General features: G+C 46.8%; 1 protein-coding gene across 10 annotated transcripts in view; it reads left to right on the forward strand.

The window, feature by feature from the left end:
- spega (striated muscle enriched protein kinase a) overlaps positions 1-26,610 on the forward strand; it is a 705,926-nt gene that overhangs the window by 118,820 nt on the left and 560,496 nt on the right. For 5 of the 10 annotated variants that reach the window (XM_073046262.1, XM_073046256.1, XM_073046257.1 and 2 more), the window contains exon 2: positions 24,811-24,912. Coding sequence is in view for 6 of the 10 variants with exons in the window: in XM_073046256.1 (XP_072902357.1) it covers positions 24,811-24,912 (102 nt within the window). In the remaining 4 variants the exon portion in view is untranslated. Of the gene's footprint in view, positions 1-7,040; positions 7,084-17,882; positions 17,918-24,810; positions 24,913-26,610 lie in introns of all 10 variants that reach the window. The other 5 variants (XM_073046259.1, XM_073046255.1, XM_073046254.1 and 2 more) reach the window with 3 other exon arrangements.

Below are 26,610 nucleotides of genomic sequence, written 5' to 3' on the forward strand. Positions count from 1 at the left end.
CACCTCTGCCTTTCCGTCATTTATTTCTGCGGAATGAGTGGGGGAGCGATTTATTCCTCTACTCATGTGGGAGAGGCAAATGGATTCATTTTCTGTTTATTACAAATAAGAGTGACAAACCCCGGAGACTGGGATTGGTGGGCACTCGCCATTTCTTCAATTAGTCTCACTCCTTACCCACATCCCTGGAGTTTCCCTCAAAAAATGCATCCATTTCCATATTCCCATGTTTCTCCTGAATACCATGTTACCATAACACAGAGTAGTAGAATGAGGTCATTCAGCCCATCTTCTGCCATTCCATCATGATTGATTTACTATCCCTCTCAACACCATTCCTCTGTAGTCTCCCTATAACCTTTGACACACTTATTAATCAACAACCCATCAAATTATGCTTTAAATATACCCAATGACTTGGCATCCACAGATTCACCACCTTTTGGGGGAAGAAAATGCTCCCCAGCTCTGTTCTAAAGGGACAAACTTCTGTTCTGAGGCTGTGCCCTCTGGTCCTAGACTTTCCCACTATAGGAAACACACTCTCCATGTCCATTCTATCTGTGCCCTCTGGTCCTAGACTCCCCCACTATAGGAAACATCCTCTCCATCTCCACTCTATCTGTGCCCTCTGGTCCTAGACTCTCCCACTATAGGAAACACACTCTCCACACCCACTCTGTCTAGGCCTTCCAATATTCTATAGGTTTCAATGAGATCCCCCCACCCCACCTCATTCTTCTAAACAGTGAGTACAGGCTTCAAGCCATCAAACATTAACCCTTTCCTTCCCAGGATCATTGTCTGGACCCTCTCGAATATCAGTACATCCTTTCTTAGATATCGGGTCCAAAACTACTCACAATACTCCAAATGTGGTCTGACCAATGCCTTATAAAGCCCCAGCATTACATCCTTATCTTTATATTGTAGTCCTCTCAAAATAATCGCGTTTGCCTTCCTCACCACCAACTCAACCTGCAAGTTAATCTTTAAGGAATCCTGCACAAGGGCTCCCGTCCCAATTCCTGAATTTTCCTTCCCGTTTAGAAAATAGTCTATGCCTTTTTTCCATCTACCAAAGTATATTACCATACCGTCCCCTGTGCTATATTCCATCTGCCACTTCTTTGCCCTTTCCCCTTCTGTCTATGCCCTTCTGTAGACTTCCTGTTTCCTCAACACTGCCTGCCATCCACCTGTGTTCATATGGTCGGCAAACTCTGTCACAAAGCCATCAGTTCCATCATCTGGATCATTAACGTATAATGAGGAAAGTGTCGGACCGAATACCAGCCCCTGCAGAATACCACCGGTCTCTGACAGACAGCCGGATAAGCCCCATCAACAGGCACATAGTTCACACTTCTCCTGGCATGCTGTTGCCCAGTCTGGGTGATTCATTTAGTGTTGAACCATTTTTGCAGTTTCCCATCTACCACTCCCCTAAGATGCCAGTGCTCAGCTTTGATCACCTGTCTGGAAAGCCCAGAAACCTGTACTCATTATTCCTCTGAACTCACCATCTCCTCCTCCTTCAGCCGCCCCTCAGGATCAAGGGGGACTTGATTTCACTCTGATTCTCTGGGGTTTGAGGTAACTGGTCAATGTTGTAAGTGTTTATTCAGAATCAGGTTTATTTCACTGACATACTGTTCGTCATGAAGTTCGTTGTTTTGCTGCAGCAGAACAGTGCAATAGATCAAAATTACTATAAATTACAATAAAAATATGTAACAATAAGTAAGTAGTTTTAAAAGGGAGCAAAAGAGTGAGGTAGTGTTCATGGACCGTTCAGAAATCTGATGGTGGAGGGGAAGAAGCAACACACACACAATGCCGGAGGAATTCAGCAGGCCAGGCAGCGTCTACGGAAAAGAGTCAACGGGTCCGGCCGAGACCCCTCATCGGGAGTGGAGAGAAGAAGGTGAGGAGTCAGAGCTAGAAGCTGGGGGGAGAAGATGAAGAAACACAAGGTGACAGGTGAACCCAGGAGGAGGAAGGGGTGAAGTAGAGAGCTGGGAAGCTGATAGTGAAAGAGATAAAGGGCTGGAGAAGGGGGAATCTGATAGGAGAGGACAGAAGGCCATGGAAGAAATGGAAGGGGGAGGAGCACCAGAGGGAGGTGATGGGCAGGTAAGGAGATAGGATTATAGAGGGAAAAGGGGGTGGGAAATGGTGAAAGGGGTGGGGGGCATTACCGTAAGTTAGAGAAATCGATGTTCATTCCATCAGGTTGGAGGCTGCCCAGACAGAATACAAGGTCTTGCTCCTCCATCCTGAGTGTGGCCTCATCGCAACAGTAGAGCAGACCTTGAATAGACATTTCGGAATGGGAATGGGAAGTGGAATTGAAATGGGTGGGCACTGGTGGACAGAACATAGGTTCCTGGCAAAGTGTTCTCCCAATCTACTTTGAGTCTCACCGATATATGGGAGACCGCTTCGCCGGACACCTATGCCCCATCCACTAACTTCTGTATTTCAGTGAGACCCAACGTGGATTGAGAGAGCCCTTCACCGAGGACCTACATTTTATCCGCCAGGATAAAAAGGATCTCCCAGTGGCCTACCATTTTAGTTCCATTTCCCATTCCCATTCCAACATGCCTGTTCATGGCCTCCTCTACTACCATGATAAGGCCACACTCGGGTTGGAGGAGCAACACCTTCTATTCCATCTGGGTAGCCTCCAACCTGCTGGCATGAACATCGATTTCTCGAACATCTGGTAATGCCCCCCACCACCGTACTATTTCCCATCCCCTTTTCCCTCTCACCTTATCTCTTTGCCTGCCCATTGCCTCCCCCTGGTGCTCTCCCCTCCCCCCCACTTTTCCTTCTTTCATGGCCATTTGTCCTCTCCTATCAGAATCCCCCTTCTCCAGCCCAGTATCTCTTTCATCAATCAATTTCTCAAATCTTTACTTCACCCCTCCCAGCTGCGCCTATCACCTCCCCTCCCCCACCTTCTAACTCTGACTCCTCATCTTTATTTTCCAGTCCTGATGAATAGCCTTGGCCTGAAACATCGACCGTTTACTCTCTTCCATAGATGCTGAGTTTCTCCAGCATTTTATGTGTGGTGCTTGGATTTCTCACATCTTCAGATTTTTCTCTTGTTTGTGGAGGGTCAGAAGCTGTAACTGAAACATTGAGTGCGTGTCTTCAGGCTCCTGTGTCTCCTCAATGGTAGCAATGAGAAGAGGACATGTCCTGGATGGCGAAGGTCCTGGATGCCACCTTCTTGAGGCATCACCTGTTGAAGATGCCCTCGAGGATGGGGAGGGTAGTACCATGTGGGAGCTGGCTGAGTTTACAACGCTCTGCAGCTTTTTCTCATCCTTTGCATTGGAACCTCCATGGAACCAATCAGAATGCTCTGTACATCTGTAGAAGTTTGCTAGAGTTGGTAGTGAGAAGACCAAAATCACGTTTATTCTCATATGCAGAAGTACCAAGGAGTTCAAGAGCATAGTTCACTGAGAGTGGTATCACGGGTAGGTAAGGTGGCGAAGAAGGTATTTGGCACACTGGCATTCCTCAGTCTGAACGCTGAGTATAAGAGCTGGAAGTTTCATTGGTGAGGCCGCACGCAGGGTATTATGCACTGTTTTGGTTACCCTGTTGCGGGAGAGGTGTCATCAGGCTGGAAAGAATGCTGAAAACATTTACCAGGACGTTACCTGGTTTTGGGGCCTTGAGTTACAAATGAAAACTGTCGGGCTGTGTGGGAAGGAACGGTTAGCTTGACTTCCGAGTATTATGAAGGGGCTTAATTTAAAGTGAGTGGAAGAAAGTGGAGGGAGGATGTCAGAGGCAGGTTTTTACACGGACTGGTGGGTGCGTGGAATGGCCTGCCAAGGAGGTGGTAGAGACAGATACATCAGGGGCATTTAAGAAACATGGTTGATAGAAAAATGGAGGTCTATGTGGGAGGAAGGGGTTAGATTGATCTTGGTGTAAGGATACATTGTGGATCAAAGGATTTGTACTGTGTTATAGTGTCCTATGAGAGGTTGTGCACATTGGGACTTTATTCCTGGAACATACGAGATTGAGGTATATAAGATCACCAGGGGCATAGACAGGATGAAAGTATGTAGTCTCTTTCCCAGGGAAGGGATGCTGAAAACAAGAAGGCATCAGAGGCAAGAGATTTAAGTGGGACATCCGGGGCAGTTTCTTCATACAGGGTGGTTCAAATTTGAAATGAGCTGCCGGAAATAGTGGTCGAGGCAAGCACGTTAGCAATATTTAAAAGCCTTCTAGTTAAGTCCATGGATAGAAGACGTTTAGAGGGCAGTGGGCTAGTTCACTGGGTACCACAGTCAGCATGGACGAGTTGGGCCGAAGGGTCTGTTTCTGAGCTAGATGACATTTGTCCCTTTAGGACAGAGATGAAGACATATTTCTTTAGCCAGAGGATGGTGGGTCTGTGGAATTCATTGCCACAGGTGGCTGTGGAGGCCAAGTCATTGGGTATATCTAACGCAAAGGTTTATAGGTTCTTAATTAGTCAGGGCGTCAAAGGATATGGGAAGAAGGGAGCAGAATGGGGTTGAGTGGGATAATAAATCAGCCACAATGGAATGGTGGAGAAACTCAATGGTCCAAATGGCCTAATTCTGGTCTTCTGTATGCAAGGTTCAGTCAAAAGCTTATCACCACTGCATCATAGGCACGTACGTAGCATTAGACACAACATTCACACGAATTAAACATGAATTCTACAAGAATCAGTACAAGTAAAGCAAAAACAATGCATTGTAGTGCAAAGTGGTTATCTGGTTGGTTCAGGTACCGACTGGGGCTCGCTGTAGTGTAGCGGTTATCGTAATGCGATTCTAGCACCAGCAACCCGGGTTCAATTCCTCCCGCTGTTTCTAAGGAGCTTGTATGTTCTGCCCGTGACCGTGTGGGTTTCCTCCCACATTCCCAAAACGTGAGTTAATTGGTCCCATGGGTGTAATCGGGCGGACGGGCTTGTTGGGCTGGAAGGGCCAGTTATTGTGCTGTGTCTCTAAATAAAAGAAAATAAAGAATGGTTGAAGGGAGGTAGCTGCTCCTGAACCTGGTGGTGTGGGATTTTGGGCTTCTTGTCTGATTGTAGCTACGGGACGGCATGGCCTGGATGCTAGCGGCCTTTCATGATGGCACACAATTCTTAGAAGAACACAGAACGAAAGCAGTCCATCTTAGTGCAAAGTGGAGCAAGGAGTTGCTAACTCCAGTGATTAGGTCAGTTATGCTGAACCAAATGGCAAAAGGGAAGTAGCTGTTCCTGATTCTGATGGTGTGGGAGCTCAGACTTCTGTCCCTCCAGCCCGATGGCCCACTCCTGTTCTTCCACTGAGTACTGCTGAGGCATGCGCCCAAGGACTGAAATTGTTCAGTAATGGTATGTATTCTCGAGTGTGCTGAGATGCAGTGAAAAGCTTTTGTTTCCATGCCATCCACACAGATCTTCATAAGCAGGTCAGGGTAGAGGCAGTAAAAACACAAATGTAGAATGAAGTGTAACATTTACGGAGGAAATGCAGTGCAGGTAGTCAATAAGGTGAGAAGGCCATAACAGGGTAGATTGGGAGATCAAGAGTTCAGGTACGGGAGGGCCCGTTCAATAATCTTATAACAGTAGGTTGGAAGCTGCCATTGAGCCTGGTGATAGGGGCTTTCGGGCTTTTGTATCTTCTGCTCGATGGGAGAGAAGAGAGAATATGTGGGTGGGTGGGGTCTTTGAGGCTGGCTGCTTTGCGGAGGCAGCACGGAGTATGGACAGAGTGCACAGAAGGGAGGCTGATTCCCGTGATGAGTTGAGCTGCGTCCATGAATCTCTGCAGTTTCTTGCAGTCTAATTCAATACACATTCACATAGGATGCTTTCCTATCAGAATCAGGTTTAATATCACTGGCACGTGCCATGAAATTTGTTGTTTTGTAGCAGCAGTACAATACGATACATAATAAAAATTATAAATTATGATATTAAATACATATATACAATTAAATTAAATAATTAGGGCAAAAAAGAGAGCAAAAGTGAAAAGAAATTGATGAGGTACTGTTCGTGGGTTTATTGTCCGTTGAGAAATCTGATGGTGGAGGGGTAGAAGCAGTTCCTGAAATGCTAAGTGTTTGTCTTCAGGCTCCTGTACCACCTCCTTGATGGTAGAAATGAGAAGAGGGCATGTTCTGGGTGATAGGGGCCCTTTATGAGGCATTACCTTTTGGAGATGTCCTCAGTATTGGGAAAGCTAGTGTCCATGATGGAGCTGGCCAGCTTTACAACTTTCTGCAGCTTTTCCCGATCCTGTGCAGTGGCCCCTCCACACCAGACGGTGATGCGACCAGTTAGAACGCTCTGTACAGTACATCTGTAGAAATTTGCTAGAGTCCTTTGGGACATAGCAAGTCTCCTCAAGGTCCTAATTGGTAAAAATCATCAAGAACATGCCAACTCCTTTAGCGATCTGAGGAAGTAGTGCCATTGGTGTGCTTTCTTGGCCTTCAGCATATACCATCGAGGAATCAAATTTAACCCTTCCTTCCAGGCAGAAGGCAGGAAAATGGGGTTTAGAACGAAAATAAGTCAGTCATGATCTAGGCTGAGACTCGATGGGTCGAATGGCCTAATCTGACCCAATGTCCTATGATCTACCTGTGAGAGGGTAGAACCCTGGAGGAGGTGAGAGGGGAAGCTGCAGTCCAAGGATTTGCAAGTCATCTCTAAGCTGTTCAGTCAGAGGGCTCGTCTCTCCCTGAATCTGTCAGTACAATTTGAAGGCTTTCTGGTGTCCGTCTGGAGCCAGGTGTCTGCAGAATGGAAACCATAGTCTCTGTCTGAAATCTGTCTGGAGTTTGCATCCTGCATTCTGGAGTTGCCAATGTGCCAAGAGTCGTCTGTAGTTTTGCCTGTAGTCTGTCTGGAATCTGTCTGTGTGTCTGGAGTCTGTGCGGAGTCTGCAGTCTGTCTGTACTCTGTCTGGTGTCTGTCCCCGCTCAACCGCTGACACTAATTGCTTCTTCTTCCCTTGCAGAAGGCCGGCCATCCCACCCGCACACTCGGACGACTAACTCATGGTGCGTTGTGCTGAGCTTAACTTCTTGCAATTTCTCTATTCACAATTGTAACGCAGGCAAATGCAGATAACGTAGAATGCAGCGGCTTGGACAAAGACCATTCAGCCCATCAAGCCTGTGCCAGCTGTCGGAATCAGAATTAATATAATCCTTATAAATTGAAGAATTTATATTCTTATAAAGTTCATATGTTGTGAAATCTGTTTTGCGGCAGCAGTGCAGTGCAATATATAGCAATTACTACAAATTGAAATAAGAATATATGGAAAATAATTAGTGCAAAAAGAGATAGATTTCATGAATTATTCAGAAAGCCACCCAATTGGCTGCAGGTCACTGCTCTTTTCCCAGGAAAAGGGAGCATTTCTTCTTTACTGAAAGCCCCTTTGAAAGGTATTGATGAAATCTGCTTCCAAATTATTAGAGGCTGAGACGGAGTAAATGTTTATTCACAACTGCAGAATTGAGTAAATTAGGAGCTTCCAAATGGGGGGGGGTCAGACAGACACGAGAAGCAGTGAGATTGGGAGAAAGAGCTGGCACAAACAGGATGGGCTGAATGCCTTGTTCTATGCTTTAACCGATCCATGCTTGCTAAGTTCCCCCGCCTCAATTCTCTTCCCTCCCTGGTTACAAAAGGTGGCTCCCAGGTTTCTTTGAACAAGTTTTACTTGGAGAGACACCCCTCACAAAGGCAGCAAACTGGTGACCAGCAAACCCCCCGCTAGCAAGGCCCCCTTCCTTCCAAACCCGAAGCAATACATTTTCCCCCAGACATCGCCTCTGTGGCACATTCATTCTGTGTCTATTTCTTGGACGTGTTTCATGTCGGCGTGTGAGGAGGAGACGAGCGGCACAGAAGCAGAACAGTGAGTCTGAATGGGGCAGTTGTATGAAGGAGTCAGCATGGGGGCTGATGGGCCAAATGGCCTCTTCTATTGTGCTGATGGGGTGTAGATGGGGGTATCTCAAATGTGAGGTGTGAGATGTTGACTCAGGAAATTCTGGGCCCGAGTTCGTCAACACAGGAGTGTGTCGGGAGGAGGTGGGGTACATGGGGAAGATGTGGCTCAGTATGGCTGGTGTCGATGTGGCTTTAGTGGACGAGCTGGACAAAAATGTCCCCTCCCACTCCACAGCCCTCCCCATCCACTTTCCCCTTCCTCCCACACTGACTGCAACCCCATGTCCACAGCACCCTCCCTCCTATATCACTCACCACCCCACACTAACTCCCCATCTACACTGACAGTACAATCAACTCCCCCCGTCCACATCCCACTTTCCCTCCACACATCACTCCCCACCCTCAGCACTAATTCCCTTCACACGCTCTCCCTATCCCTTCCTCTCCCTCCATATTCCACACCTCCCACATCGATTCCCCTTCCCATTTCAAACTCCCCACCCCAATGCATCAAGGACCACACCCTGCACCATCATCTCCTCCATCAACTCTCCCCGTTACACCCTCCCCTCCCTCATCCACCCCTGCAATAACACACCCATCCACTCTTCCCACTCTCCCCAAACCAACACCCTCCTGCACCACATCCATTCCGTAATCCAACATCCTCCCTCCCCATCTTCCCTGTAAACCCCCTCCACAGATAATCCTCTCCACTGGTGCTCATCCATCCTGCACACCAATACGCCCATCCACATGCCCTCACCGGCCCTAGACCACCTCCGAACCCCCTCACACCCTGTCCTCTCCCCAAGCTCTCTTACACTCTGCAATCCCATACCACCACTGACACCTCAACACTCTGCCAGTCAATGGCCCCTTTCAAAATCAGGTGTAAACGTTGTGAAGTTTGGTGCTTTACTGCAGCAGTTCATCGCAATATAATTACAAAGACTTCAAATTACTATCAGAATATAAAACTTAGGTTAATTAAGTAGCACAAAAGAGAGCTAAAAATGGGAAAAAAAAAGAGTGAGGTAGTGTACATGAGTTCATTGTCCATTCAGAAATCTGATGACGGAGGGGTAGAAACTGTTCCTGAACCATAGAGTGTGTGTCTTCAGGCTCCTGTACCTCCTCCCTTTTGACAGCAATGAGAAGAGGGCATGTCCAGGGTGATCGGGTCCTTAATGATGGATGCCGCCTTTCTGAGGATCGCCTTCTGAAGGTGTCGCTGATGCTCCCACCCCACACCACCCAGAACTTGGCACCAAAACCCAGGTTCTTGCCTGGCCTCCTTTCCCATTGACACTGTCATGGCCGATGCCGCGGAGTGGTGGCACAATGCCATTTGGCCCATTGCTTCTGGGATAGCTCTGGATTCGGGCCATCCATGGTAGTGTACATCGAGGTGACAAAGAAAACAGTGCAAGGAATAGTGTTAGAGTTACAGAGAGAGTGCAGTGCAGACCAACCAGTGAAGTGCAAGGGTCACGATGGGGTAGACTGAGAAATCAAGAATTCATCTTTATCGTATGATTCAAGATTAGCTTAATTATCGAAACAAACATGTGAAATGTGCTGTTTGCATCGATGACCAACACGGTCTGAGGACGTGCAAGTGTCACCATGCTTCCAGCACCAACACAGCGTGCCCGCAACTTACCCACAGCCCGTACGGCTTTGTAATGTGGGCACCCCGAGGAATACAGACTCCCTACAGACAGCGCCGAGTTTTCAACCCCAATCGATGACGTTGTAAAGCATTGAACTATGCTACTGTGCTGCCCTTGTACCGTATAGCAACAGACAAGAAGCTGTCCTTCAACCTGTTGACACGTGTTCTCAAACTTTCCTTAACTAGGGCCTCAATATCCCCCCATAATTAAGAGTCCATCAACCGGTTAGTATAGCCTTTCATTCTAACAGGAACATACAGATTCTGTACACACTCTTTCGAAGACCTTCCACGTACCAAGCATCTCTTTGTCAGAAAACAGCCTGTCCTAATCCACACTTGCTGGATCAGCAGGAGAGAGGCTGGTTTATGTGATGTGCCGAGCTGTCCACGACTTAGACCATAAGACATAAGAAATAGGAGCAGGAGTCGGCTGTCTGTGTCGTTGAGCCTGCTCTGCCATTGAATAAGATCATGGCTGATCTGGCCATGGACTCATCTCCACCTACCTGCCTTTTCCCCATAACCCTTAATTCCCCTACTATGCAAAAATCTTGTCTTAAATATATTTACTGAGGTAATCTCCACTGTTTCATTGGGCAGAGAATTCCACCAATTCACCACTCTCTGGGAAGAGCAGTTCCTCCTCATCTCTATCCTAAATCTACTCCCCAAATCTTGGGGTTATGCCCCCTTGGAGCAGAATTAGGCCATTTGACCCATCAAATGTGCTCTGCCCTTCCATTATGGCTGATTTATTATCCCTCTCAACCCCGTTCTCTTGCCTTCTCCCTGTAATTTTTGATGCCCTTACTAGTCAAGAACCAATCACCCTCCACTTTAACTATACCCAGTGACTTGGCCTCCACAGCTGCCTGTGGCAATGAATTCCACAGATTCACCCCCCTCTGGCTAAAGAAATTCCTCCTCATGTCTGGTGTAATGCAGTTTCTTGTGGTCATGGGCAGTTCGGTTGACTTATCGAGCTCTGATGCATCCAGCTAGGATGCTTTTGACGGTGCACCTGTAAAGAAAATCCCTGAGAAGCTCCTGCAGATTCCCAGATGAGCTACAGTCAGTGGCTACTTTACTAGGTACACCTGTACATTAATGCAAATATCTAATCAGCCAATCAATAAACGTCCGGTGAGCGGCAGTTCTGTGGGCAAGAGTGCCTCGTTAATGAGAGAGGCCAGAGGAGAACGGCCAGACTGGTTCAAGCTGACAGGAAGGTGACAGTAACTCAGATAACCACACGTTACAACAGAAGAGCATCTCGGAATGTTTAACACGTCGAACCTTGAAGCAGATGGGCTATGACAGCAGAGGAGCTCTGTGGCTACTTTATCAAGTACAGGAGGTAATGAGTATATGATGATGACGCCTGAAACTTGGATGGATGCCATACGAGCACGATCCACGGGCAGATCACCCGCACAGAAAGGAAGGCAGGTTAATTACTGGATCATCAATCCAGAGGCCTGGATTAATATGCCAAAGAATTGAGTTCAAATCCCGCTACAGCTGCTGCTAATTAAATTCAGTTGATTAAGTAAATCTTAAATAAAAGTCCAAATCAGAGTTCATTAAAAATACTGGATTGGTGCAAATGGCATCTGATTTTTCAGGAAAGAGAACGTTCAGCACTGAAACAATCCCTTCAACCCATGACATGCTGAGCTCATTAAATCAGTGGGAAGGTGGAGGCAATTCCCGCCACTGTCTGTAAGGAGTGTGAACATTCTCCCCACGACTCTGTGGGTTTCCTCCGGATGCTCCGGTTTCCTCCCACAGTCCAGAGACGTACAGGTTAAGGTTAGTGAGTTGTGGGCATGCTCTGTTGGCACTGGAATAATGGTGACATGTGAGAGCTGCCCCCCAGCAGAATCCTCACTGATTTGATTTGATTTGATATGTTTCAATGTATATGTGACAAATAGAGGTGTTCTTTACTCAGTGTCCATATCCCCCCACTCCCTGTGCCTATCTAAGAGCATCTATTGTATCTGCCTCCACCACAACCCCTGACAGCGCGTTCCAGGCACCCACCATTTTGTTTTTAAAAAAAAGAAACTTGCCTCTCACTTCACCTTTAAAGTTAACTTAGGTGCATTCCCTCTGGTATCAGACATTTCACCCATGGGAAAAAGATATCAGCTCCATGTTCCTCCTGTGATGGGGTGACCAGAATTGGACACAATGCTCCAGATGCAGCCTGACTGGAGTTTTATAAAGCTGCAGCATAACCTCCCGAATCGTGACCTCGGTGCCTTGGCAAGTGTGGCACTCGATGCCTTTGCTATCCTATCTACTTGTGTGGCACTTTCAGGGGGCTTTGGATGTAGACCCCAGGATCCCCCTGCCCATCAACACTGTGTGTAACGCCTCGTTACATTTGCTGTTCCCAAAGTGCAACACCTCACACTTAATTACAGCACAGTGAGGGCCCTTCAGCCCACAATGTTGTGCCACCCTTTTAACCTCCTCCAAGATCAGTTCCTGGCTTTGTGCCATTCCCCACCATCTCCTCCTGTGACCTGGCTCAGCTTTTGCTTGAAGTTTTACTGCAGGCTCTCACATTCTTGCATACTATTTCGTGGAACAGTACAGACTGTTTTTCTGGCCCATAATGTGCCAACCTTTCAACCTACTCCAAGATCAATCTACACATCTTCCCTTCACGTAGCCCTCCATTTTTTCTATCAACCATGTGCTAATCTAAGAGTTTCTTAAATAAATCTGCCTCTGCCACCACCCCGGCAGGGAGTTCCACCCCCCCCCCCCCCAACCCACCCCCAATCTCTGTGTAAAGATCTTACCTCCAATCACCTTAACATTATAACCCCTTGTATTGCCGTTTCTCCCTGGGAAAAAGTCTCTGGCTATCTACTCAATCTACGCCTCTTATCATCTTGTAACACTTTTATCAAGTCACCTCTCATCCTCCTTCACTCCAAAGAGAAAAGCACTAGTTTGCTCGACCTATCCTCGTTGGTCATTGTTGGAAGGAAAATTAAGGCTAAGTGAGAGATGCTGGTTCATACGGTAAATAACTACATTTGTGACAAGGACCTAGAATGTCAGATTGACCATGAGAATTCATATCCAGATGATTAGTAATGTGAAAGGGAGGTTGTGTTAAACTCCTGTTGGAGTTGCAGTGGGGATGTGGCACAGTTAGAGTATGGCTTCACAGCAACCACCTGCAAGATATGGGTTTGATTACCATCACTGTCTGTACGTTCTCTCCGTGACCACGTGGGTTTCCTCCAGCATTCCAAATAAAAGGCATACAATTACGACTTACCTTTAACCTTAATCCAAACTGTGCCAAGAAAGCACCCCTAACCCGGTGCGGGACAGAGAAAATAATCAGATTCTGGCTAGCTAATTGTTACATATTGTCATCACTTAGGGGCTGCAGAGTAGCGTGACACTATTTCAATGCCAGTGACATGGGTTCAATTCCCACTGTTGTCTGTAAGGAGTTTGTACTTACTCTCTGTGGGTTTCCTCCGAGTTCTCTGGTTTCCTCCCAGATTGGTAGTGTAGGGGCAGCACAGTAGCATAGTGGTTAGCTCAGTAGTGCATGTTGTGAGATTGGGGTTCGATTCCTACCACTGCCTGTAAGGAGTTCAAGCCTCCTCCCCATGACCCCGCATTCCAAAAACGTACAGGTTAGGGTTAGTATATTGCAGACATGCTAAATTCGCACAGGAGTGGCGAGACTTTGGTGCTTCCCTGAGCACAGTCCTCACTGATCTGATTTGACACAATGACGTCTTTCACTGTATACGTCAAAGTTTCGATGTACATGTGACAAAGGTAATCGTTAATCAATACTGTAACCATTTCTACTCCTGCACACGATAGTATGACCAATCTAGTATAGTTATGTTTCATGTGGATGTCCTTACTGTGATTGTAAATGTGTTTTCTGTGGCTGTTTTTCCTGGGTCCCCTCGATGAGTAGTGTCTCTGGACAAGATCCAGTTCGGAATTCCTTGAAGGGTGGGTTTCCCTAGCAGTTGTAAGGAGTCTCTGTATGTCTTCTCCATGGAATGTGTGGCTTTTCCCCATGTGTCCCGATGTCCTCCCACGGTAGGTTAATTGGTCATTATAAATTGGCCCGTGATTAGGTTCGGGTTAAATCAGAGTTGGTGGGGGGGTTGCTGGGGTAGCACAACTCAAAGGGTTGGAAGGGCCATTTCTGCGCTGTATTCTAAATTAACAGAAATAAAAAATAATTCAGTGCTTTTGCCAGCACTCAGGGGAGTCTGAGGGGAGCATTAAAGGCACACTCCCCGTGGCAGACAGGTAGCAGTATGAGGCACTGGGGCTACCGTGGGGGAGAGTGTCAGCAAGGAGAGTGCTAGTTGCCTCCATTCTCAGCCAAAGGGGTATGAAAATGTGGTAACTTTAGGGAGAACAGCCATGTGCTCCTGGAAACCCACCAGGTCCACCATACACCACCTTGGGAGGAGACACCACCATGATCCTCGACAGAAACAATCCAAACCCTCCTAACTGAGCATAGTTGGATTCTAACGCTTTAATCCAAGGTTCTTTTGGAAGTCCAAGTGGCACAAAACCTGTTGCTTCACAATCATTTTATTAAGTGCTAATAGGAGAAAGGGAGTTGGAAATGAATGGTAGCAGGAGTGTAAGAACAAAGAGGAAAAGAAGAGAAAGACTAAAGATGGCGGGGCAACGTGGTTGGCTCTTGTTATACCCCAGAGATAAGAACCATCCCATTCAAATTTGTAGATAAGAGTTAACCAATCAGATAGCCCCTATTCAAATAATGTGATACCAGAGAACTTTCCAGAATGATACAAACAGCCACTAGATGTCACACTGATCAACTGCATACTTATTGCATATCAATTGCACACTAGGAAACATACTGCACACTTACATGTACATAGATGGTATATAAAATACAAGCAGGCAATTCATTGTTAACTGCAAAGAAAATAACAATTAAACCGTCTAACCCAACATCCCCTCCCTCTTTGATTTTAAATCATTACATATGAAAATACAGAGGCATCAAAACTTGTAGTATCTACATTAAGTATAAAATAATTTAAAAAGTACCGAAGTTATGGAACCAGCAAAGGGTATACAGTATATTCTTCAAACCATTCATAGGTCATGGTTAGGTAGATTAGTAGGCACACTTAGGTGAGTTTGAACTCCTCTATTAATGGTCGCTGTTATACAAGTAAAGAAGATAAAGCATTCCAGGTCAATTGGTATGACTTATATTGAGCAACCCCCACTTCAGAGACAAATGAATCCAGTCAAAGAAACCCCACCCATCAGCAAGATTTGGTAAGAGTCTGTCACCGGTACAGATTCTGGCTAGTTTATCGCCATATATTATCATCACATAGGGATGGCTTCATAACGTAACGCTATTTCAGAACCAGTGACATGGGTTCAAACCCCACTGCTGTCTGTAAGGAGTTCGTACATTCTCCCTATGACTGCATGGGCTTCCTCTGGGCGCCCTGGTTTTCTCCCACATTGGCAGTGCAGCGGTCAGCGCAACGCTTTACAGTGCCAGCTGTAAGATTGGGGTTCAAATCCTGCCGCTGTCTGTAAGGAGTTTGTACACTCTCACCGTAACTACCTGGGTTTCCTCTGGGTGCTCCCGATTTCCTCTCATATTCCAAAGACGGACCAGTTAGTAGGTTAACTGGTTGCCATAAGATGTCCTGTGATCAGGCGAGGGTTAAGTAGGTGGGTTTGCTGGGTGCTGCGGCTCATTGAGCTGCAAGGCATTCCACACTGTATCTCTAACTAAATAATAACATTTTACAAAGCACAATGAGAATAACAGAATAGCAAAGGTACAGCAGTGCTAACTGAGGCAGTGTAAAAAGGAATGCTAAAGTGTCAACAAGCAAAATGAAAGGTTTGCCAGCACTGCTGGGAAGGGATGTGAAAGAGATGATTAGTACATCAAACACTACAACACTGCACAGAGCCTTCGGCTCATGAGGTTGTGCCGACTCCAAGTTCAACCTAACCCTTCCCTCCCACATACCCTCCACTTCTCTATCACCCACGTGCCAATTAAAAGTCGCAAATGTATCTGCCTCTGCCACCACCCCTGGCAGCACGTTCCATGTACTGTGTGAAAAAGCTTGCACCTGACATCCCCCAGTACTTCCCTTCAATCGCCTTCAAATTACGTCACCTTGTATTAGCCAATTCCGCCCTGGGAAAAAGTGTCTGGCTGTCTACTCGATCTGTGCCTCTTTTCATCTTGTACACCTCTATCAAGTCATTCAAGTCCCTCACACACACAAGATGCTGGAGGAACTCAGCAGGCCAGGCAGCATCTATGGAAAAGAGTATAGTTGATGTTTCGGGCCGAAACCCTTCAGCAGGATGGGAGAAAAAAGGCTGAGGAGTAGATTTAAAAGTTGGTGGGGGGGGGGGGGGAAGGGAGAGAGTCTGTTGGGATCATATACTGTGTCCGGTGCTCCCAGCGTAGCCTCCTGTATATCAGTGAGACCCAACGTAGATTGGGAGACAGCTTTGCCGAGCACCTACACTCCATCTGCCTGAAAAAGTAGGATCTCCCAGTGGCCACCCATTTTAATTCCACTTCCCATTCCCATTCCCATTCCGATATGGCTCTCCATGGCCTCTTCCACTGTCATGATGAGGCCACGGTTAGGTTGGAGGAGCAACACCTTATATTCTGTTTGGGTAGCCTCCAACCTGATGGCACGAACATTGATTTTTCAAACTTCCAGCAATGCCCCCCACACCCCTCTCCTTCACCATTTTCCATTCCCTCTTCCCTCTCACCTTACCTCCTTGCCCACCCATTACCTCCTTCTGGTGCTCCTCCCCCCTTTTCTTTCTTCCCTGGTCATCTGTCTCTTTCACCAATCAACTTCCCAACTCTTTACTTCATCCCTCCCCCTTCCGGTTTCATCTATCACCTTGTGTTTTTCTCCTCTCTCTGACTTTTAAACCTACTCCTTAGCTTTTTTTCTCCAGTCCTGCTGAAGGGTTTCAGCCTGAAACGTCGACTGTACTCTTTTCCTAGATGCATCCTGGCCTGCTGAGCTCCTTCAACAGTTTGTGTGGGCTGCTTGGACTTCCAGCATCTGCAGATTTTCTCTTGTGTGTGATTCCAGTCTCCCATTCTCCTTCACTCCACCTCTCCCCAAGGCAAAATAGGTTCAGTGCTAGTAAGGTTGCATCGGTCATTTGGTGATTATGCACTTAATTTCCAAGTATGGGAAGATAACAGATCTATAGGGCCACCTAATGGTTGCAACCTGAAACTGCGCTGTGACAGTTGACATAGTAAATTGGACTGGCATTGGCCAATGAGATTGTAGCATGCAGAGGCAAAGTTCTTTTGGACAAGAATTGGTCCTATTTTACCTGAAGCTTGTTTTTTGTTTTTTTTTGGAACTGTTTGGCTTGGATGATAAGCCTGTGAGATTTGTCACATTTTGTCCTGACCCTTCCTGATATTTAGGGGTAAATTTTTGCCATTTCTGCCTGCGCCACTCCTTGTTTGGTCCTACTGTGACAGTGCTATTTCCATACTTAAGGGAAGGAATGATTATGACTAGTCTTTATTATGCTGAAGTATCTTAATTGCACAAATGTCCAACATTTAAATGGTTTAGAGTTGAGATAGACCGTAAGACATGGGGCTATTTGGCCCATTGAATCTGCTCTGCCATTCCATCATGGCTGATTTATTGTCCTTCTCAACTCCATTCTTCTGCCTTCTACCTGTAATCAAGAGCCTATTTAATTATACCCAATGACATGGCCAACTGTGGCAATGAATTCCACAGATTCACCACCTGTGGCTAAAGAAATTTGTTCTAAAAGAATATCCTCACATTCTGAGGTTGTGTCCTCTGGTCCTAGACTCTCCCACTATAGGAAACAGCTCTCCACATCCACTCTATCTAGGCCTTTCAATATTCAATAGGTTTCAATGAGAACAGGTGTACCTGATAAAGTGGTCATTAAGTGTATGTTCATACCATCTGTAATTGCTGCATTCTCTGTCTGTTCCGTGCCGTTATTGTGTTTGTCCCCTTTGTGGTGTTTGCTGTGTTGGTGTGCCAGGTGAGTGGGGCATTGCATGTTCTTGATGTTCTGTGTGTGCTGTTGTAGTAACCGTTTTATAATATCTGCTTTCTCTTGTTGCCCCCATGGAAGCGAAGTATTCCGCTACTGCAGGAGACAAAGCTATGGTATGGAAACACTTCTGTGTTTATATAAATGCTCTTTTAGCTCTCCGAGGGTCCCACTGGGGTCAGCAGAGCAGGGCTGGGGCGAGGGGGTCAGGTGGAAGGACTGACCCTGGTGTCACGGGCAAGAGGGTGGAATTGGGGCCTTATGATGTTATGTGTTTTCCAATGACGTTGAGCACTACAGCACAGAAACGGGGCCTTATGCCCATTAGTCCATGCTGGGCTACTGTTCTATCGGACCTGGACCATCGCCCTCCATACCCTTCCTGTCTGTGTACTTCTCTAAAATGGTGCAATCGAACCTGCATCCACCACTTCTGCCAGCAGCTCATTCCACACTCATACCAACCTCTGAGTGAAGAAGTTAACTCTCAGGTTGCCCTTAGATATTTCACCTGTCACCCTCACACTTCTGGGATATCCATAAGACACACAAGCAGAATTCGGCTATTTGGCCCATCAGGTCTGCTCTTTCATTCCACCAGGGCTGATTTATTATCTCTCTCATCTCCATTCTCCTGCCTTCTCCCTGGATCCTTTGATGTCCTGACTAATCAAAATTCTATCAACCTCTGCTTTAAATATACCCAATAACTTGGCATCTGCAGCCATCTGTGGCAATGAATTCCACGGATTCATCTTCCACTGGCTAAATAAAATTACTCTTCATCTCTGTTCTTAAGGGACTTCCTTTTATTCCGAGACTGTGCCCTCTGGTCCTAGGCTCACAGCTATTGAAAATATCCTTTCCATGTCCACTCTATCTAGGCCTTTCAATATTCGATAGATTTCAATAAGATTCCTCCCCCCACCCATCGCCATTCTTCTAAACTCCAGAGAGTACAGGCACAGAACTATCGAATGTTCCTCATATTTTAACCTCTTCATTCTCGTGAACTTCCTCTGGGTCCTTTCAAATGCTAGCACAGCTTTCTTAGATAAGGGGCCCAAAACTGCTCTCATTACTCCAAGTGTGGTCTGACCAATGCCTTAGTATCATAGAGTCACAGTGTACTGCATCACAGAAATAGGCCCTTGACGCACTTTTGAACAATCTGAGAATATGACGATGCTGCAGAATCTTTCCTCCTTCCATCCCTCCTTCTTTGCATCCCTCTTCCGTTCCTTCCTTTCATCCCTCCCTCCATTTATCCCTTAACCCCATCCTTTCTTCTTGTTACTTTCATCTTTCACCTTCCCTTTCTTTAGCCATTCCTTCTTTCTGTATAACAGCACAGGCTCCACCTCCCCCACCCCCGGTCCACAATGTTGCCCTGACCCCTCCCAACCCTCTCCAAGACCAATCCAATGCCCTTTCCCACGAAGCCTTCCATCCTTCGCCAATCTATGAGTTTCTCAGATGTCTCAAATGCATCTGCCTCTATCACTTTAGTTACAGGAGGAGATCGGACAGACTGGGAACATTTTCCCTGCAGCAGCAGAGGCTGAAGGGAGGTTTGGCAGAAGTTTATCAGACGATGAGACATAGATAGTATAGGCAGATGGAATCTTTTTCTTCCGGGGTTCAGGTATTGAAAACAAAAAAGGTTTACCTCTGCCATTTACCCCCTCCCCCTTCCCACTTTATGTTCCCACACTGGCCTCCCTCTTACCTCTTCTCCTTGCCTGCCCATTACCTCCCTCTGGATCCTCTCCTCCTTCCCTTTCTCCCATGGTCCACTCATCTCCTCTCTCAGATTCCAGCCCTTTAACTTATCCGCCTATCATCTCCCAGCTTCTCACTTCACCCCCTCCCCACCCACCTGGCTTCACCTATCACTTCCTAGCTTGCACTACTCCCCCTCCGCCCATTTTCTTATTCTGGCTTCTGCCCCCTTTTCAGTTCTGAAGCAGGGTCTTGACCTGCTGTTCCTCCAACATTTTGTGTGTGTTACCTCTCTCATTTCCGTCTCCCTCTCTCCCTTCATTTCTTTCCTTCCTTCCTTTATCTCTCTTCCCTTCTTTTGGTTTTTTCTTGTCTTTTCTTTCCCCTTCTTCCACTACTACTTCTTCAATCCCTTTGTTCCATCTCTCTTGCACACCCACTTTGATTTTCCTTCCCTCTTTCTCCCAACTTTCCTTTCATCTTTCTTTCCCTCATTCCTCCCTTCCTCCTTCACTCAATCCTCCTGTCTCTCTTCCTCACTTGCCTTTCCTTCCTTTCTTTGGTTCCCTTTCTCCCCATGTCTGTTTTTCCTTTATTTCCTCCCCACCTGTATTCTATCTCTCCTCTGCTTTCCTCCACTTTCCCTCTTCCTCTCATTCCATCCCCTTCCTTCCATTTCTCAACCATCCACCTTCATTGCTACCATCCATCCAAACATTTTCTGCAATTTTCCTGAAACCCTTCCTTTGTTATTCACGTCTTCTTTCCCTTTGTCCATCCGTCCTTCATTCCTCCCTCTCTTTTGCCTTTCACTCCTTCCTTCTTCCCCCTTTTTGTTTTATTCATTCCCTTCATTTTTCCATTTCCTTCATTATTTCCATTTTGTTCCTTCTTTCTTTCCAGAGTTTGTTTCTAATGTCCTTTTCTTTCTTCCTTCCTTTCTTCACTTCCCCAATTATTCCTCAGTTTCTGCACTTCTTCCTTTTGTTCTTCATCTTTCACTTACATTTTTACCATCATAGCTCTTTTCTACAATCCCTCCTTCTGCTATTTTTACCTTCCTTCCCTCCCCCTATCTTCCCCATCCTGGATCAATTTATTCTTTCTACTCTTCCTTCATCAATTTTCCTTCCATGCTACTTCTTCCCTTCATTATTTCATTTCCTCCTTCCTTCCTTCTTTCCCTTACCTCCTTCAGTTTATTCCTCCATTTCTTCCTTCTGTCTGTTCAGCTTCCTAACCTCCACCCTTTATTCATTCTTTCTGTCTTTCCACTCTTTTTTCTTCCCTTGTTCTCATGCTCCATTACCATCTTCCTTTCTTGCTTCCACCCTTCTGCACTCACTTTTTCCTTCTTTCCCCTTCTCCTTTACTTCACTTAGAACTCTCCTCTCCCCTTTCTCTCTCCCTCCCTTCCCCCCCTTTCTTCCTAACCTGCCTTTATTCCTCCCTTCCCTCCATTCTTCTCTCATCCCTTCCTTTCAAATTTCCCTTTATTCCCTTTCTTTCTTGATTTCATCCACCCTCCCTTCCTCTTTGTTCATTCATTCCTTTCTTCTTCTTTAATCCTTTCTTCCATTCCTACTTTTCCCTTCCTTCCTTTATTTTTCTCTTTGCCCTTTCTTCACCATTTCCTCCTTCATTCCTCCATGTCTTCCCTCCACCCTCCTCCTCCTCACTCACTCCATTTGAGGATAATGGACAAGAGTGAGGATGGTTTGAGTGTTGGGGCTTGGTTGTTCCTGGTGTCCTGGGTCAGGGAATCCACTCCATCAACCCCAGGAGAAATGAGATGACCTGGCCACCATCGCCTTGCTGTCTGTGGGAGCTTATTGTGCACAAATTATCCGCTCCATTTTGCACACAGTGACTGCATTTCGTTGGCTGTTACACACTTTGAGGTGTGCTGTGTGGTTGGGGATGGAAACAATAGCTTGGTCCCTGTTCACAGCTTCTTGCCTACAGGGTTTGTCTACGTCGTGAAGCCTCTGTTGGCTAAGGGTGCCACCATGACTCAACGGAGAACCTAGAGTTTAGAACGATGCAGTACAGGCTCTTCGACACATAACTTTGTGCAAACTTTTTAACCTAATCCAAGGTCGATCTAACTCTTCCCACCCACGTAGCCCTCCATTTCTCTTTCATCCATGTGCATATCTACAACTGTCTTAAATGTCCCTAATGTATCTGCCTCTTTCACCACCCCTGCGAGGTGTTCAATGCACCCACCACTCTCTGTGTGAAGAACATACCTCTGCCATTTCTGCCCTGGAAAAAGTCTCTGGCTGTCCACTCTATTTGTGACTTCACCATCTTGTACACCTCTATCAAGTCACCTCTCATCCTCCTTCACTCCAAAGAGAAACGCCCGAGCTCACTCAACCTATCCTCGTAAGACTCTGGTTATGTAATATATAAAACTATAAAACCCTGGTTAGACCATGCCTAGAGTATTGTGTTCAGTCCTATTGGCCTCATTGTAGGAAAGATACGGAAGCTTTAGTGAGGGTGCAGAGGAGATTTACCAGGATGCTGTCTGGACTAGAAAGTATGCCTTGTGAGGATAGGTTGAGTGAATGAGGGTTTTTCTTTTTGGAGTGAAGGAGGATGAGAGGTGACTTGATAGAGGTGTACAAGATGATAAGAGACATAAATTGCATGGACAGCAGTGACTTTTCCCCAGGGTGGAATAACTAATACAGGGGGGAGCAAAATTGGAGAAAATTATAGGAGGATAACCAAGGTAAATGTTTTACACAGAGAATGTGATAAACACCCTGGTGGCAGAGGTAGATATATTAGGAGCATTTAAGAAACTCTTGAATAGGCACATGGATGAAAGAAAGATGGAAGACTATTTGGGAGAGGAGTGTTAGATTGATTTTAGAGTAGGTTAAAGGGTCGGCACGACATCGTGGCCTGAAGAGCCTGTACTGTGCTGTAATGTTCTATGTAACTTTAGCGACACCTTGTACAGAGAAAGGAACTTCACTTCTCATACAGACACGTAACTTCACCCTGTCAGTGCAACTTCCTGTTGTTCCCCGTGCCCCCCGCCTTCTGTGGTACCTGGACTAACGTGCTTTCACTCGTCCGCGCCCCCACCCTGGCCATTCTAATAAACGGTCACAGCCTGTTTCTCTTTGTGAAGATGTTCCCTGACCTGCTGAGTTTGTATTCTGCACTTTCTGTTGTCATTGCTCACAGTGTACCAGGAGCAATGTGAACTGCTCCAGCCCCCTTGTATACAGGAGGGGGTGGTGGGGGCTTGACAGAAGATTCCCAAGCTGTGAGGTTTTATCTGGCAGGCAACCTTGAATATGAGTGAGCTGAAGCATTTTCTCCTACAAATGAGATAAATGCAAGCAGGCTTTTTCCACTGAGGTTGGGCGAGACTAGAACTAGAGGTCATGGGTCAAGGGTGAAAGGTAAAATTTTTAAGGTGAACCTGAGCAGGAGCATCTTCACTCAGAGGGTGGTAGGAGTGTGGAACGAGCAGCCAGCATAACTCATGGTTGCAGACTCCATTTCAGCACTTAAGAGAAATTTTAATAGGTCAATGAATAGATGGGGTATTTAGGGCTATGGTCCAGGTGAGGTAATGGGACTAGGCAGATCAGTTCAGCACAGACCATGTGGTCCTCCCTCATAGAGTCAGAGCTATAGAGCACCACAGCACAGAAACAGGCCCTTCAGCCCATCTAGTATGTGCCTAGTTCCATCGAGCTCACCTAAACCATAGCCCTCCTTACCCCTCCCATCTTCATGTACTGATTCAAATTTCTGAAATGTTGAAATTGAACCCACCTCCAACACTTCCGCTGGAAGCTCATTCCACACTCTCACCTCCCTCTGAGTGAAGAAGATCCCCCTCTTGTTCCTCTTAAACATTTCACCTTCCACCCTTAACCCATGACCTCAAGTTCTTGTCTCGCCCAACCTCAGTAGGATAAGCCTTCTTGCATTTATCCTATCTATAACCCTCATTAAGGTCTTCAAGATTATATTTAGGAAATGTCCATGTGTGCATGTGTTTATTGGGGGTAGGGGTCTAGAATTAGGCTGCTCACTCAAAAAAAAATTCCAGTCAGGAATTCAGGAATCCGGGGAGCAGGGAGAATGTGGGATCTGTTCCCATGCCGAGAGTTTGAGGCATCCAGCTGTAAAAGAAACTTCCAAGCCAGCAGTTGCTGCAAATCCAACATAAAGTCAGGAAACATTGGAAACACTCGGCGGGTCAGGCAGCAGCCGTGGGGGGAGATACGAAGGATTCCATACCTGAAATGTTAACTGTTTCTCTGTCCTCAGATGTTGCTTGACTGGAGGGTTATTTCCAGCACAATCTGTTTTTATTAGGCAAAATGCAAGGATGAGTTAAATTCACCATAAGAACAGAATTAGACCATTCAGCCCATCGAGTCCATTCTGCTATTTCATCATGGCTGATGTATTATCCCTCTTAACCCTATTCTTCTGCCTTCTCCCTGTTACCACTGGCACCCTGACTCATCAACAATCTATCAACCTTTACTCAATGAGTTGGCCTCCACGGCAATGAATACCCAGCACCCTCTGGTGAAAGAAATCCCTCCTCATCTCTGTTCTAGGAAAACATCCATCTATACCAAGGCTGTACCCTCCTATCCTCGACTCCCCCACAATACCAAACATCCGCAACTCATTCACACTATCTAGGGCTTTTAATATTCAATAGGTTTCAATAAAATCCCCCCTCATTCTTCTAAACTCCAGCGTCTACAGGCCCAGAGCCATCAAATGCTCCTCCTACATTAACCCTTTCGTTCCCTGAATCATTCTCCTGAACCTTCTCTGAACCCTCTCCCAATGCCAGCACATCCTTTCTTAGATAAGGGGCCCCAAACTACTCACAATACTCCAAGTGTGATCTGGCTTATAAAGCCTCAGCACTACATCCTTTCTTTTATATTCTAGTCCTCTCAAAATGAACGCTAACATTGCATTTGCCTTCCTTCCCACCGACTCAATCTGCAAGTTAGGGAATCCTGCATGAGGGTGAGTGGGACATGAGGATGTAGAGGCATTGTGAGGGGGAAGAACAGAAACACCCACAAGGAGCAGAAGGCTGAATGGCCTGTTTCTCCGGATTTTGTAGCCCAGTGCAGAAGTGTAGCTAAACCTCCCCTCATCGCACTCTCCATCCCCATCAGCCCTGTCTGATGACCCCATGCCCACAGGGACGTCCATTATCTTGGCCGCCCTGGCATCTTCCTGCCAACTTTTAACTTCGGTTCTCGTCTCGCTTCAGACTCGGAGGAATGCGGTGAAGAGGAGGTGTTTGAAGTGCGGAAGACAGAACCCTCCCGGGAACAACAGGGCCCTCAGAGTGTGGTCCGAAGAGTGCCCACAGGTAGGTGTTGAGGTTTCTGTTCAGAAGCTGCACTCCTGACCGAACAGGAGGGCTCGTTGTTCTCAACTCCCCCACCCCCACCTCTCAGCCACATTAAACCCCATTGGTTCCAATCCATCCAGAGATCTTCACCTCCTGCACTGTCCAAAGGGCAGCAAGGTAGCATCACGACTGGCATAACACTACTACAGTGCCAGCGACCTGGGTTCAATTCTGCCACCGTCTGTATGTTCTCCCCATGTCGATGTGGGTTTTCACCGGGTGTTCCAGTTTTCTCCCGAATTCCAAGGATGAAACGGGTTCAGGCTAGCTGCCCTCAAATTTACCTGGTTCATTTCCGACCCCTCCCTCCCCTTTCTTGATCTTTCTGTCTCCATCTCTGGAGACAGCTTATCTACTGATATCTACTATAAGCCTACAGACTCTCACAGCTACCTGGACTATTCCTCTTCCTACCTGTCTCTTGCAAAAATGATATCCCCTTCTCACAATTCCTCCGTCTCCGCCGCATCTGCTCTCAGGATGAGGCTTTTCATTCCAGGACGAAGGAGATGTCTTCCTTTTTTAAACAAAGGGGCTTCCCTTCTTCCACCATCAACTCTGCTCTCAAACGCATTTCTCCCATTTCCCGCACATCTGCCCTCACCCCATCCGCCCACCACCCCACTCGGGATAGGGTTCCCCTTGTCCTCACCTACCACCCCACCAGCCTCCAGGTCCAACGTATAATTCTCCGTAACTTCTGCCACCTCCAACGGGATCCCACTATCAAGCACATCTTTCCCTCCCCCTCTCTTTCTGCTTTCCGCAGGGATTGCTCCCTACACAACTCCCTTGTCCACTCGTCCCCCCCCATCCCTTCCCACCGATCTCCCTCCTGGCACTTATCCTTGAAAGCGGAACAAGTGCTACACCTGCCCTTACACTTCCTCCCTCACCACCATTCAGGGCCCCAGACAGTCCTTCCAGGTGAGGCGACACTTCACCTGTGAGTCGGCTGGTGTGGTATACTGCGTCCGGTGCTCCCGGTGTGGCCTTTTATATATTGGTGAGACCCGACGCAGACTGGGAGACCGTTTCGCTGAACACCTACGCTCTGCCCGCCAGAGAAAGCAGGATCTCCCAGTGGCCACACATTTTAATTCCACGTCCCATTCCCATTCTGATATGTCTATCCATGGCCTCCTCTACTGTCAAAATGAATCCAAACTCAGGTTGGAGGAACAACACCTTATATACCGGCTGGGTAGCCTCCAACCTGATGGCATGAACATTGACTTCTCTAACTTCTGTTAATGCCCCTCCTCCCCTTCTTACCCCATCCCTGATATATTTAGTTGTTTGTTTTTTTCTCTCTCTCTGCCCAAAACTCTGCCTGATCTCCATCTCCCTCTGGTGCTCCCCCCACCTTTCTTTCTCCCGAGGCCTTCCGTCCCATGATCCTTTCCCTTCTCCAGCTCTGTATCACTCTCGCCAATCACCTTTCCAGCTCTTAGCTTCATCCCACCCCCTCCGGTCTTCTCCTATCATTTCGCATTTCCCCCTTCCCCCACTACTTTCAAATCTCTTACTATCTTTCCTTTCAGTTAGTCCTGACGAAGGGTCTCGGCCCAAAACATCAACAGTGCTTCTCCCTATAGATGCTGCCTGGCCTGCTGTGTTCCACCAGCATTTTGTGTGTGTTGTTTGATTTTCCAG

The sequence above is a fragment of the Hemitrygon akajei genome, chromosome 5, assembly GCF_048418815.1.
Source record: "Hemitrygon akajei chromosome 5, sHemAka1.3, whole genome shotgun sequence".
NCBI classification, from domain to species: domain Eukaryota; kingdom Metazoa; phylum Chordata; class Chondrichthyes; order Myliobatiformes; family Dasyatidae; genus Hemitrygon; species Hemitrygon akajei.